The sequence below is a fragment of the Oxyura jamaicensis genome, chromosome 3 (genome assembly GCF_011077185.1).
Source record: "Oxyura jamaicensis isolate SHBP4307 breed ruddy duck chromosome 3, BPBGC_Ojam_1.0, whole genome shotgun sequence".
Taxonomy (NCBI): Eukaryota; Metazoa; Chordata; class Aves; order Anseriformes; family Anatidae; genus Oxyura; species Oxyura jamaicensis.
Genome location: NC_048895.1, coordinates 66,898,400 through 66,914,176, shown reverse-complemented (window position 1 = coordinate 66,914,176; position 15,777 = coordinate 66,898,400). Strand labels below are relative to the sequence as shown.

Below are 15,777 nucleotides of genomic sequence, written 5' to 3'. Positions count from 1 at the left end.
TTTACAAGCAAAAGAAGCTGCAGGTGGCCTTCTTAAGGACCTTTATTAAAGTAATTAAAATATATATATATATGCTTTACATGTTATTTAAATTATTTTATTGGTATTTTTATATTACAGGTGGCATATTATACTTCACTAACATGGGTTAGCTGTAATTAACTTCACATTTAGCCACTACCTGACAGAAGACTCTGTAGGTGATGGTACCCCACTCTGGAGCTAGAGACACTTGCACTCACAGAGGTAGTTCACGTAGCTAAAAGCACAACAAACTCTGGTTAGGATCAGTGACCAGAGCCCAGCTTTCCCACGTCCCACCTGACTAATATTCTATATGCCTGGGCCATGGGGAAGTACTAGCTAGATGTTGGCTGTGGAAGACAGGGGACTTAATGGGAGCAAACCAACTTACAAAGAGACGTTCCCCCAAAAGTTTGCCGTCCTGGTGACAGGAGGCTTGTTCTGTGATGTGCATGCCACAAGAAGGATCTGTGCCTAAATCTCTTCATGGGTCTTCATGAGTTCAGGATGAGCGTTGCCATGTCTAATGACTGTACTCTTCTTTCTGCTTAGTTTTCAGGACTTTATTTGTTGTCATTCTTCACCATCCTTGTTGGGCTGGTGCTCTACTCCTCCACGTCCACCTACGTAGCCCAAGATCCTCGAGTGTACAAGCAATTTCGAAACCCTTCAGGACCCGTTGTAGACCTGCCAGCCACCGGCCAGCTGGAGCCTTCGGTAACATATACCAGCCTGGGGCAGGAGACAGAAGAGGAACCTCACATTAGAGTTGCCTAAACCCAGGGCCGTTGATCACCTGCTGATGATTCAGTGGAGCTCATATATCCATTATCTCTGTATTGTACATAGAGAAAGGTATTTACCAGGTGCAGTTACACCGGTGAGCTGCAAGGTAGCAAATAAGGAAAACTCATAAAAATAAAATTAATTGTTCCAGGGTGTTCATTGCAAGGAGATGCCAGTCCCCCATTTATGATATTAACAGCATGTTTGCCATACAAACTGCTGTATATGAATCAGTTAATCAAACTACCTGGGAAAGCTATTCAATATATAAGCTGAAATTACAAGATGAAATTAATCAGAGTGTTTTTGCACTCACTGAGAGATGTTATGCCTAAGCCACATCAGTTGTGGACAAGCCACCTTTTTACAGCAAATACATGTGTGCAGTCACTGTTAATTTCTCTCTAAGATTTGTTTATTTGCACAAAATTGATGGGTTACTCATGGTAGCAACCCCCTGACACATTTTTGCTAGCACCTTGGATTTGGTGAGGGAAAGACAATGAATTAATCTGTGCTATCTAGTTGCCCTTTCTAGGTAATCTGCTCCATGAATCCAGAGGAGGGACAACTTACAATATCCGTCTCTATTCTAGGAATAGGTATAAGGCGAGCATTTTAGCCTTTCTATATTTGCAGAAGTGAAGTACTCAAGCATTGACCTCTCTATGATCCATGGCAGATTTCTTAGCGGCTGAGGTTCTGCATCAGGTGACAGGGAGTTAATTTCTCTGTAGTCATGACTAACACAGATTTCTTACTTTTTAAATTTTAATCTGTAAAAAAAAAAATACATTTTCTAGTTTCCTATGTATTGTACCTCTCCATGGTAAGATGACATATCTTGTGGATCAGGGCACTTATTTTAGATACTCAGTGCATCGAGGGCGCCTTCTGCTGTTCCAGTTTGCTTAGTCTCCTGTGGTTCATTATTCTAACAATAGCTATTTAGAAATGTGACAGTTTTTCACCAAAACCCACAAATTGTAAAAATCAGGAAGATTATGTTAGGAATTCATGAATAGAAAGACTGGACCATCTGCTGGTATTGCAGCAGTAGCACAAAGGCATTCGTACCGGCAGGGTGTAGCCAATTATTTTTCATTAACTACAGAACTAGCAGAATAATTCAGCAGTTTTCTTATGTTCTTGGTGACATGTGAAAGTAGTAAGGGTGTGCTCTGCAACTGCACTTCTGCTCCAGGAGCCTTATCAGAAGAGGGGAAATCTTAGCTGCAGCCATGAGAATCCACATCTGCCTGTACGTTCGCTCTTCTGAGCACAATAAAAGGAAATGGTTATTTCAACCTCCACCATCTATTTTTAATTTAAAATTAAGGAAAGGGAGATAGTCTTATACCTAACAGAGAGGAAAGGGATCCAGGAGAGCTTGGTTTTATTCACAGATCTGCCACATCTCTGCATCAGCTTGGGCATGACTTACCTTCTGTGTGGCTGCATTTCCCAGTCTGTATATAAGGGAATAAAGATATTTGACCTACCTCACAGGGGTGCTATAGGACCAAGTTACTTTAAAACGTTTCGGAATCTTTAGAAGAAAGGAGTTTAAGAAGTACACAATAGTGCTGTAAAAGCATGTATATATTCATTGTATTTGAAAATGAGGTTTACATCAGGACTGATGAATATTTTGCTTGTGGGCATATAAAATGAATTTGATTTGAATGCCATTCTGCTGAAGAAGTCTGTCTAAAGTGAAAATGTAGGTCTTCATGTTTAAGAAATACAACTTTCCTATTCCTCTTTAAAAAAGAAAAATCTGTACTCTGGAGATTAGAAAGGCCACAGTTCAACCAAGTAGGATGAATTTCTGCTGAGGTAATATCCATCTTTTATAGTCCTGTTCTCCTTTAATATAGAAGGGACTTCCCTGAAGCAGACTGGGAAAAGTATGTGTACAAATATATGTGAAGTGACAAATGCCAAAATGCTACTGAACAGCAGACGTATGTTGTATCTTACCTTCGCTGTGGGTGAGGAGAAGAGTCAATTTCTGTCCTGTTGTGTTTAGACTGCCTGCTAGACTGCAGCTGAGGGAAGGGTTGTTGAACCATGCCCCGAAACATTCCAGAATCTTCAATTAAGATTGCCTGGTTTTAAAATCATAACAATTGTAGTTTTTTTTTTTTTTTTTCATTACCTTCTATTTTTTTTTTATTTTTTTTTTTAAATCTTCTTCAGCATTCATAGAATCATAGAATTATAGAATATCCTAAGTTGGAATGGACCCACAAGGATCATTGAGTCCAACTCTTTGAATCCTCCTTCATCTTCCCAAGCTTTTTCTTCTTTCTTTTAAACCTTTGAGGATTCCCACAGAGAAACAACAGTACATTCATTTTCTGGAGGTGTTAAGGAAAGTCTAAATACTACATGATTCACAGGAAAAAAAAAAAAAAAAAAAAAAAAAAAAAGAAGAAGAATGATCACCTGATACTTCAGGGTGAGGTTTGCAGGGTGGAAACCCATGTGGGAAGCGCATGGTTGGGTGAAGCCCTCGTGCACAGTGGGCCAGCAAACATCCTTGGGTCAAACCCAGGGAGGGCTTCCACCTGAGGCAGGTTTCATACCTGCCCTAGGAGCAGGGGCTTTGGTCACAATCACCACAGCCCTGTCAGGTTCTTGGAGGCACAATGGCGGGCACCTGTCATCTCAGTCTTTTTGCTACCTTTCATACCAATTAAATACCTTTCTCTGAACATTAGTCCCCATGTTGGTCTTGAGACCTTTGAGGATGGTGTGTGTGTTTGTTCCATGTTTACAGTTCCTTCGTTTTGCATTATTGTTTTGGTTTATTTCATTATTAGTATTTATTTTCAAGCCAAATGTTTGTAGTCCTTCTGCCTACCCCTCTTCATTTTTCTGACACTAACTTGTAGATGTTTGTTGGTGTCTTCTCAGAAAAAGCTGGGCTGAAGGCATGGCCTGGGCAGTTCACCAGACTGGGAGTTTTTACACACAAGAGTTTGCAAACCATGGGTGTCTGTGACGTGCCATCTAGAGCTGTTTTTATAGTCTATTTTAAAAGGCTCTGTTGTATGGAAATAAGTTGTGAATGTTTGGGTGTGCACTCTGCACCCAGCCACCATCCCCTGTGTTACTTGCACAGGGGGAGTTTCATGTGCAGAGTGGGGCTGCTTCACTTTCTGCATCTCCCATTAAGAAAGGTGTGAACTTTAATTAACACCAGTGTGCTGAGCAATGGACCTCAAAGGAAGACAGTATATAGCTCTACAAGTAACTGTTTTGACTGAAAAGCTGAGGTCTAGTGAAGGAAAGCATTACTTCTACCTGCTTGTTTCCTGCAGTTCAAGACCTCAGTACACACCAGCAGAGTTTCAGCTATCTAACTGGCAGCTACTCTCCGTGTTGCATTAGGACATCACTAGTTCTGTGTAGATCCTTGCCTGAACAGACTGAAACCCTGATATACTGCTGGCACTGAGCAGCCCTTAGCAAGACTGATGTAATTTTCTGCTACTGGATGAAAACCTTCACTGGGAGACAGACCTTGTCCTTGTTCCAGCTATAAACTTTCAAAACAACACAACAAAAGACCAAGCAATTGAAAATTTTGCACCACTGTGTCATATGAAAAAGTTTCAATGTATAGTGTAGAGATTGCTAACTTGTGCTATTAACATTTTGACAAGCGTGTAGTATTGTTTTCTTTTTTTAAAAAAACCATTTAGTATTCCTAAGCTAGCTACAAATATAAATTTTACCCCATGGGTAGGATTTTACTGTTAAATGCCATAATAAAGCACACTAATCTTGACACCACAGATGGGAACATGAACCAAAACCAAAACCAAGCAAACAGAATCCCAACCCCAAATCCTGCATCAAAAAGCTGAACAAGCCTTTCTCCATTTTGATATTTGCATGCTCCTATATGGACTGGCTGTGGCAATGTAATGCCTGTATAATGTTTTCAAATAAAAAAAAAAATGATAAATGCTTTATGAAAGCAGGGTTATTATTTTGTCTGCTTCTGTACTGGTTTCTTAGCCTCAAACGATTTTTTATGAAGTATAAATCTTGACTGCAGGGCATTAATTGTTTGGTGTGTTGAGGACTTCTTTCCCTTGAGAAGTAGCTATGGTACAGCTCCTTCCAACGGTGTTATTCAGGTGCTAAACATGTGCCATCAGACATCCTCAGGTATCCTACCTGGCCCCCAGGTGCTGCTCCTGGATACATGGTCTCCTCTGTCTCTGCCATGCTGCGGTGGCTACCTCTAATATCCTGATATTAGTCACCCTCATTTAGACATAGAAGTGCTCCACTGCTGTCCTCTTGAAATGGTTAATCATGCTAGAATTAATCTGGGGCAATGTACTTGTGTGTGTGATGCTGGAGAGCTGTGGTTACTGAGCATCTGCAGCCACCTTGCCCAGTCCTCCCGCCTCTCTCCTGCACAGCACTGCTCCCTGAACAGTCCAGGAACAGGGAAAGAAAGGATGGAGACAAAAAAGAGGGGGAAGAGGTGTGCCAGGAGGAGCAGAACTGGGGAAAGAAATGAAACAAGACTGGATCATTTGAAGTCTGTCTGGGAAGAAGGAAAAGGAAGAGCGTGAGTATGTGAGAGCAAAGGATTTTGTGAACATGTACTGACCTCTAAAAGTATTTGTCAGAATGTGCATCTGTCCATCCAGCTTTGCCTGATGTCTCCACAGAAACTTTGCATCAGTATTTCTCACATACTTCATTGCCAAGAGTAGATAAGGGAATGGAGATTGGTGAGCTCGTTTCCAGCCTCCTTCTGTACCATGACTAGATGGAGTCCCACACACTGCAAAGCCAGCAGTGCTGCAGCAATATGCTGGTTTATGTCTCTTTTTGCAGTGCGAATGTCTCCTAAGTCATCAAAAGCTCCAGAAGTGGAGTTACTGCGCATGGCTTTATCATGCTAACGGTTGATATGTATTTTCCTCCAACTCTGCTCAAGAACCTGTCAAGCATTACAAAAAAAATCCTTTTATTGTCTGGCTAGAATTCAGCCAGGGTGCTTGAGTCATACCAACAGTAATTGCTTGAAATCACTCTACCAATTGATTATAAATAGGTATTTTTGTTTATTTACTTAACAACAAATGTTCCAACTTAACAAACTTTGTTTACTTAACAACAAACGTTCACCTTAAAACTACCAGTCCCCTTTTGGTTTTGTTTGTTTAGAGCTAGCTCTCCAACACACTGGAAATACTGCCTGCTTAACAGCAATATGCTATAGCATATGATTCAGGAAGCAATATTTTTTACAGGTATAAGAGTTATTCTAAGTCTGCCCCTCAATTTAAGACAAAATATATGCAGAAACTTTGCAAAAGGGCACACTTCTGTTTGTGCAGCCATTGACCTGTTGCCACAGCAACTGCAAAGTGGGTATGGCATGCTAACAACACAGCGGTGATGATCACATTGGAGTAAGAGCACTGGAAATGTCATCCTCCTGCTCCAGCCTGAACTGCAGGGTAAGTTAATAATAAGTGCTACTGTACTTATTAATAATAAAAAAATCAGCTGTGTGGAGGAAGGTCATTTCATAGGGCTGGGAATTCACTGATTAGCCTTGGAAAACACCACGGGTGGCCCCTGAGGTCTCTCTGTTGGGTGCAGGGAGGTGTTACTGATCTTCTCACCAGAGTTTCCTTTAGGCAAGGAAGAGCTCCTGATGCTGTAAAGCAACCAGAGGGAGGAAACAAAACTTGGCTACAAGTAAATTTGAGGTTCAGAGTGGAAAGTCAGCACTCAGTGCAGACCTTTCTGTTGTAAAAGAATAAATTTGACATTGCTTGGCGGCATTTTGTTGTTGTTGTTATCCTAGAAGTTCCATTTTTAATTCAAAAGTATTCACGGAGTTCCTCTGGTATTCAAAATACCAGAATTTGGCCCTTTATAGTCTAATGTTAAAGAACCTCTTTAAAGAATACATATTCATATTGCCAATCCCATATGCAAGACAAATATTTGTAAATTGAGACCAGGTGAAGTTGATTTTATTTGATTTATAAATTTTGTTCTACTTTAAATTATCATTTATAACATTGAGGCAGAGTTGACTTTTCTGTGACTTCTGATTATGTACAATGCCCTCAAGCAATTGCCTAGTGCTACCCTGATCTTAATAATGCATCATTAATTCCTCACTGTCAAATACATAATTTATACTAACTATTGCATTTTATTCTTCTTGTCTTGATAACAGTAGACTCATCCAATTTTCATATAACCACAAAGATGTTTTCAGTGTGAAATCTTTCCACCCTCCCCATGCAAAATACATATATTTTTTTCAAGAGCAAAGTATTGCATTTACCATGGATAAACACATGACTTTTTTTATTCAAGAACTTACCAAAGAAGAGAGAAGTAATGAACATGTGCTGAGTTTACATGATCATTGAGCACTGAAATGCTAAGCAATTCAACTACGATGCTCGAGACACTTTGCATACAGAATAGGGACTCTGATAGTTGGTAGGCTTGAATCTTTACAGGTGCAGCAGGATGCCTGCAAGCCCATGGATCAACGTTATGCGAGGTCATGCATATTTAACTTCATGCTGCCTATAGCAGCCAGCTTCACAAAAGTCTGGCTTTTTGCCAGATTCATAGCAAACTAGCAATCAACATTTGCATATTATTAAAATGACTACTTGCCTAAATGATATTCCTGGGTGAGAAGGGGGAAAGGACTGGACTAATCACAACAATAATCTGAACAGTCTCATGATGTGAGTCCCTGTGAGCTTTTGCTTGAATTATCTAATGTAGTTCTTGGCATTAAACAGATTTGCAGATGCTAACTAGGTCACACACGTATGCAACCATTGGAATGAATTTCATAGGTCTTTATGTCCCCAGACTTATTCTGTGAGTCTATACCTTAATTAAAAAGAGAGTACGCACAAAACAGGATGACACCTTTGTTCACGTTATCAGCAGGATGCAATTAATAACCCATGGCATGCTGCTGTGGTGCAAGGAGGCACCCAGGTCAGCAGGGCACGTGGGGAAAAACAAACAAACAAACAAAAACCTTTATTTTAGTCTTGAGCTTTAATACAACGTATTACAAAAGGAAGCTGGGCTTTAAAGTGAACAGGCATGTACTGAAAGAAAAGTAGTACCAGTACTCTGCTACCCAGTTGGTCTGACAGGCTTTTTTGCTAAGCCCACATAGCTAACACAACTGCCAAGCTCATCTTCTCTGCCCTTTTACTTTGTCACACTACCTTCTGAATCCCTGATCCAAGTGCATTTTTTTATACTTTAAAGACCCTTGGCTGCCCTGCCTCTCCCTCCTGACTGCCCCTGTCACCCCTGCCCCTCCATGTGGGTCCTCTGCCTCTGGCTGGCCTCTCAGACAGACATCTGGCTGCTCTGTTGCTTGTGTAGCCCAGCAAAATGGGCTTCGGGCCTCACAATGCAGGCAGCTGGTCACAGAATATTTAAATGGGAGCTTCTTTCAGTATCTGTATGAACATCAGATTCCAGCCATGCTCCATTCCAACTGGAGATAATAAAATGTAAAATAAAATAAATTAAAACACCTCCCCAACACAATTCTGCTATATGATATTCAGCCAATACGATATGCAACCAGTTATTACAGATTTGGGGAAAAAAAAAAAAAAAAAAAAAAAGTCTGATAAAATGTCCTTTTTGCCTGCCATTTGATTTACAAAGAAAGTGAAAATTTCTTACTTACTTTTCTCTTACTTATTTTTCTCTTATTTGCTAAAGCTGTCTCCAGTTTTGAAATTAAGAGGAGTGGGAGGTGGAGGATGAGCCACAGGTATCCCTGTGGTTCCATTGGATCTAACAAGTCAGTAACAAAAAAGCCGTATTATTTCAGGCTGTGAAGTGCCATTTAGAGTGAAAGAGTGGTGGTAACCTACATCATTGCTTCTTAGTGGAAAAGAGAAACAAACACAAATAGCAAAATACCTCTTCTGCTTGTAAGAATTTAAATTAATTACAGGGATGGCACTGACAATCCATTCACATACATGGAGACCAGCTTCCTCTTCCCAGGTCTTTTCTCCTGCAGCCCACTTTTTTCTCTGCAGTTGCTTTGTGGCTGGATGCACCAAGGAAACACTTTATTCCATAAAGTATTTTTTTAAAGGAAAATAAATATATATATATATATATATAAACAGGGCTTATACAAGGTATAACTGGTAACTCTCAGGTTCTCCTTCTTGTGCAACTGCCACCTTTGAGCTGTGTTTGGTACAAATGTGAGCTGTGGCTGAGCTGCCATTTGTCATCACAGGCTGTGAGGGTTGTGAATGCTCATTCCCCAAACCTAAACCTTCACTTGCACTGCAGACCTCACTTCGTGAGAAAAAAGGGAGATACAGACCCTGCTGAGCTCTTTCTCTTTATTTCCTTTGTTTACATGATCCTACTGATCCCATTGATCATGTAAACTCAGCACATGTTCTCTTTATTTCCTAAGAGCTTGTGGGGAAGGATGTGTGCTGAAGACAGCACGAGAAATCTTGTGCTGCTACAAGCAACTAGAGTTCAAATTTTGTGGATACATGTAGGGCTGTGCTCAGCAGAGCCAGCAGTCTGGCACCTTCCACAGGTTTACTTTAATGAGAATTACTGTTGTAAACTGCTGAGCTAAAGAAAGTAATTGCAGCAGCTGCACCAGCAGTGGCTTGTCTCCATTACTGAGGAAAGGGAAACATCGCTGCCAGCGACAGCACAGGTATTTTATTATGACAAGGGAATACTGGTAGACTTTGCTCTGAATGTACAACATGAAATATCTGGGAGAGGGGACATGGTCACTAAAAATATGCCCTAGCTCTCCCATTTTAGCTTGTACGCTTTTCTTGTGAGCTTACCTTGTTTTGTTTTGTTTTGTTTTTTGCCCATACATGACACCGAGAGACCTTTTCCACATCAATGTTAGAGACTTGAAGCAAAATGCTGATACACAAAGGAAAAAAAAAAAAAAAATAATAATAATAATAAAAAAAGGCCTGTTCAGTCCTGAGCCTTGCTCATATAGTGAGTGTAGTGAGTGTTGAGAGCAAGACTGTGTCCGCAACGCCAAGTATGGGGTCCTGCAGTGCCCGGTGGTGGGGGAGACATGTGGAGCAGCGCCCCAAACCCCTGCTTGGCCCCAGGGTGCTGGCCGGGCCAGCAGGTCAGCACCTCCATGGCCATGTCCCAGGCCCAGTCCCAATGGCAGAAGGGATGGAGGGAGCAATGGGGTGGCTGAGGGGAGAAGAGCGAGACTGGAGGGCACAAATGGGAATGGGGGACAGGAGGAACACTGTAGACATGAGCACTTCTGAGGGCACTGCTGTGGGCACAGAGGGTTTGAGGTTGTGGCCATCAACTCATGGGTGGGGAGGAGGCAGCGGGAGGGGCAGGAGAAGGCAGGGCAGGAGCTGGGGGAGACTCCCAGGGGGACGGGAAAGAAATGTCAGTGGGTAAGAGAGAAAAAGTGGTGGCTGTGTGGAAAGTGAGAGGGTCTCATTGGAATGGAAGAGAATTGGTGAAGACACACAAATAATGCAGGAGAGAAATGGTGGGGACAGGGTCTGTGACCTGGGGTTCATTTAGGAGGCTGGAAAGGGCTGTGAGAGGGGTTCATGGTTCAACCCCCCACCTACTACCCACACGCCACAATGTCCCGAGGCGTTAGCGCAGCCCGCCAGCAGAGCACCTGCCCTGCATGCAGGAGGCCTTCTGTGACTCCTCTCCAGATTTTACCAAGACACATTGTAATGTGGCTTCTGTCAACTTCTGCTAACAAAGAAAAGTAGGGACTTCTGCTCTTGCCAGCTCCCACTGACTTTGCATGGTGCCCTGGAGCTGCCATTCGCCCCGCACAGCCACACTGTGCCCGGGGGCTGCCACCTCAGCACCTCCACGAGTTGCCTCATGATTGCTACGGGCTGCTGTGGGCCTGTCCCCTCACTAACAGCTTCACGGGACTTTGTGGTGGTAGCTCGTAAGAAAACAAGCTGCACCTAACCTGATCTCTTGGTGAGTCCTGACGGTGGACTTGTTTCCTTTCCCCTCGCACCTGAAGGCCTGGATCTCCAGCCAGACCATAACCCAGACTCTTCTTCAGGGCTTCCAGCTGTCTCTCTCTCTGAAATCAAGATGGAAAGAAAAATGAGCTGCACTTGTAAGCGGGTCCTCCTTACAAGCTGTTTCTTGAGGTGTTTGTGTTGGATGTATGCCAATGCAGCCCATCCCAGATATGCAAGACAGAAAAAAAATCCCTCAACAAAAACAAGAACACCAGTATGGGAAGGGAGTTTATTGTTGTTATCAGACAATGTATTCAAGTTCCCTTCTTGCTGTTGGTTTGTGTTTTTTCCTATCAGTGCTCCCCACCCATAAATGACTTTTAAAAACTTATATTAACATATGAGAGACAGTTTTTGCTGTCTTGGATGTTTTTGGGGAGTTGACAGCTCTGTAAACGTAAGAGATGGCCAGTATGTCTGAGTAGATGGAAAATAACCCACCCTAGTTTCTTTTTCTTTATTTTACAGTGTTGATATTGGCTGTCTTCTGGCTTTGCAGAAGTTGAATGGCAATTAGTAACTATTTGTACTTGAGGCGCTGTAAGAGTCTGGAGTTTGCCAGTGACAGTTTAATCTAATGAGAAGTGCCAGGCACTTTTTGTTTGTTATTTCAAAATATTTTGTTTGGAAGAATTTTAAGACATTTTAAATACCTCAATCTGATTATATCAACATTTCTGGACAAAAGCAACTTCCAGATTTTATGTTCTACATTTCCCCTCCTGTTTGCTTTGTACTTGGCTTGCAACAGGCCTAGCAAAAAAAGGTGTCACCCATTTCACTGCTTGTTCTGCAAAAAGGAGAAAAGATGAGGGGAGAGAAATAAAGGGAGGAAAAACTGTTGGAGATCTGGGCTTGCTTGACAGTTTCACCTCTGTAACTGTGGATTCATAAAGCAGTAACAGCTGCGACTGCTCTGGACTCTTCCTCTCCTTCCTCGCCAAACCTGGAGATGTGCCAGTGTCTTTAATAGCACGGTGCAAGTGGGCCATTTTGTTACACAGATCTGATAAAGAGAAGAAAGAAAAAAGCATGAGATGGCACTGAACAGAAGCTTATAACCATTAACCAAGAGTTGTTTCAATCTGTAATTGTCACTAATGCATTTTGAAAAAAAAAATAATACAGCTACAATGTTTGGGTTTTCTGATTTCCATGAAATTAACGGTGTCGTACACAGAATATGAACCAGACGGTCACGCCATCCATTCACAACTGCAGAATGTATAATCCCCAAATGGAAAATGCCTACACAGAACAAGCCAGGCTGCAATAGCACCTACTGGGGATGAAAGCACAACTTCCATAGGCGTTGCTTTACTTGTGAAGCAATGGTATTTATCCCCAGCCCCATAGAACAAATCCTTTTCCAAGGTGCCTTACATTTACATTTGATGACCTGAATGCAGTCAGTTGCTTGGGCTTTGCTTATGTACAGGTGATTTTCACACTACCAATTTAACGTACAATTATTTGTATTTATATTACTTAGATATGAACAAAAATAATTTGCAGCCTACTGAGGATGTGGCAGGGGATGCTCACTCACATGTTGTAGACATTTGTGCTACCCAGTAGCATTTCAAAAGAAAGAATATTTTCTTTGTTCCTTGTGGAGTCTAAGACTCTGACTTAGTCACATGGAGAAAATTGGTACCTACAATTAGACCTGAATGATTCTGTTATGCTTGCAAAGCCATATGTTAGAGCTTGTGTGTAGTAGAGCTACCTATTCACAGTGTTGCTTAATGTATCCTGTGAGTGACACTCATACCATGCCCATTTGCCTTCATACTTTTTTTTTTCTTTTTTCTTTTTCTTTTTCTTTTTTTTTTTTTTTCTTTTTCTTTTTTTTTTTTCCTGAGCTCAGTGCTAGTGGCAGAGCCAAGTCTTGTTTCTTGGTCTTGCTGTGGTGATGAATTACAGACACTGTCATGATTTAATATTCAACTTTTTCATGTGTTTATATCTCTGCTGGGGATATGTTCAACAGCCCTATACCTCTAAAAGCCTTTAAAGGACATAATTAAAAATGATAAATGGAATAAGTTTTTGAAATACGCTTGTTCTTTCCCAGTTTTATGTGGCAGAGCTCTCGATATTTGATCATGCTGCTGTATTTAAAACTAATGCTACAAGTGCTGAATTGCTCCTACTTAGGTTTCTTGAGGGTGTTTCACATTTATACCTGTTTCTCCAGTGAAATGGAGAAATGTTTTATGCGTTGCATTTAAACATAGCAGCAGCCTAATAGATTTTGCATTTAAGCAGAAAAGAGAACTGCTGTAAAAAAAAAAAAGTACAGATTATTCTTGAAAGGTATTGCTCTCCTGAGCTGTCAACCGATGTTTCTGTTTGAATGGGTTTTCTCATTTTGGATGCCAGCCCCTCATTCCCATCCCCTGATGACCCCTTAGGGCATCCATACGCATGGAACAACTTCTGCGGAAGCCTACTTATTAACAACAGACAGCTGCAAATGTTGACCTTTTCTGGAGGTGTGTTGTGTAATCACTAGGCAGTAGCTGATCCCCTTGCCTTCCGCCCAGCTGCCAGATGTTGCTGAAGCTTCAGGATGGCTCCTGCCCAGCCCTTGGGATTATCTATGTGAACACATCTCTGATCCTGTACTTTCTCACCCTGTTTGACTGGCAAGCACCTTGACATCATCCAGCAAGTCTCTTTGGCAATTGTATATTCTCCTGAGATGTAGAAATTTATCATTCTTTTGGCTTGTCTCCTCAGCTTTTTGAACAATCCTCTGGGTGCTCTTAACTGTGCCCCCTCCCACTCTCCTTAAGTCTTGGAGACTTTACTTCCTTGGTTGCTTTCCTTCTTTCTTCTGCATCTTATCCTTAGTTCAAACTTCTTCTTACACCCTCTGCCAGGGGAATGTTAATGACTCCCAGATCTTTCTCTCTAGTTCAAGTCAGTTTTCTCTGTCCAGATTAAACCATCGGCTGGCCTCTCTCATATCATTTTATGGGTGACAGCATGTCTTAAGCCTTGCTCAGTCTCTTCGCATTTGAGCTGCTCATCTCTGTTCTTAATTACTGTGAACTCTGCAGTCCTGCAGGCACCGCTTCTTTGGATGGGTGTGCAGTCTTGTCCCGAGGAAACGCTGCAGCTCTTCTTGGTTTAATTAAAGTAGTTTCTCCTTAAAGGTTGTTCTTTGGCTACAGCACTTTAGAGATCAATTCCACTTCTTTTATGTTTCTGTTACAGATAACTAAGGGAGGAAGTAATTAGCACAAGTGTTTCCAGCAGCAGAGGTTTCTCAGTCTTATAACCGCAGTGTGTTCACCTGGCATGAGACAAATAGGTGATATTTTGAGCTTCTTTTTAAAGGTTTCCCTAGTTCAAGGAAGCTAGTAGCTTCTTTCATTTTCAGTAGAACAATCCTCTATTAACTGAAATCTTGCAGCAAATTAATGTAGAAGGAGTCTGTGTAAGGTACAGAGATACTTTAAACAAAAGCAGGTATCCGACCCACTCGCTATCTCACACCCACATACTCACAAGCTGCCCTGGATTGGTAGTGAGCAACACCAAGAACAATGACTTCACCTTCCAAGTCCTGAACACATCTCTCAGGAGAAAAACACCTTTTTATTTTTATTTTTATTTTTTCTGATAGATTTGATGTGCCCATTAGGGCTCTACAGTTACCATGGGATGAGCTTTCAGCTCTGGACCTTGTTTATCTTGTCATCTTGTCTTCCATTATTCTTACACACAGTTGCTGTCCATTGCCTTTATTTCCTTGTTTTGGTTACCTTTCTGGCTGTTACTTGACTTCTGGTTGGGTGACAGGAGTGGGGATGGTACGTGTGATGTTGCCACCCTCTTGTTTTCATCTACACGAACAGAGATGAATTCTGATGGCAACACATCCCACTCTGTTTACCAGTCTGGTTGCTGTCTGCCACATACTCATTTATCTATTGCTATATGCCAACGTTTTAACCCTTGCTCTCTTCAGTTTCTTTGGGTGTCCTCACACACACAGGCATCTCCATTCATATTTCATTCAGACAAATCTTGACATTTCTGTTACTGATATTTCTGTACCTACAGTCTCAATAATAAAGCAGAAATAAATTTTGCAGTTACAATAGTTTATTTTGGTCACTTGGCCTTTTGCCAGTATAAACCAGATGTACAGACTTTCAGCTCTGTTTTGTTGTTTACCTGCCTGGTTTATACTTTCCCTGCTGTAAGACCCTATTAAAAATTGCCATCAAAAAGAGCTATGTATGCCATAGGTGTTCATGCATGGAGAAATAGAAGGATGTTCATTATCCACTGTCCTGACCTGTGTAGCGTTACTTCACCATTCCCTCCAATGAAATGTCTGGTTCTGACCTTATTATTTCACAATAATCAAATAATTAGAGCAGTGTTCTTGACAGAAAACATGTACATTGTGTCTCTTTCCAATCTGACTTTCTTAAACTGTCAGTTTGCAAGTTGACAATATAGTCATTCTCTCAACTAAAATATTTTTACTATTGTTTTTATTGTTTTGCCAATATGGAGAGCGGTGATTAGAAGACCATCCAAAGCTCTCATTCCTGTGGGTCTTGGTTATAAACTTTACAAGATCTATAGGAATTTTTTTATATGAGTTTAAAGGCCTTTTTTTTTTTTTTTTCTCCTTATCTTGAACTAAACTGCAAGACTGAAGTTCTGGCTCTTAACATGAGCCCAAAAAAACAGTGAAATATTGAAAGCTTGAGCCATTAAGGTCTCTTTCATCACAAGTCTTTTCAACCATTTCCTTCACCCCATCAATTTAAAGCATTCTCTGCTCCTATCTACTAGAACTATTTCTGGCTTATAAATGAATAAATACCTTAGAATGATCTTCAGT

The 15,777-nt window shown here is 41.2% G+C and overlaps 1 protein-coding gene across 3 annotated transcripts in view; it reads left to right on the top strand.

Moving 5' to 3' along the window:
* SLC35F1 (solute carrier family 35 member F1) overlaps positions 1-4,802 on the top strand; it is a 257,592-nt gene extending 252,790 nt beyond the window's left edge. For all 3 annotated transcript variants that reach the window (XM_035320594.1, XM_035320593.1, XM_035320596.1), the window contains one exon: positions 577-4,802. In XM_035320594.1, coding sequence (XP_035176485.1) covers positions 577-801 — 225 coding nt within the window. In that variant the 3' untranslated portion in view covers positions 802-4,802. The remainder of the gene's footprint in view (positions 1-576) is intronic.
* The last annotated feature ends 10,975 nt before the right edge of the window (positions 4,803-15,777 follow it).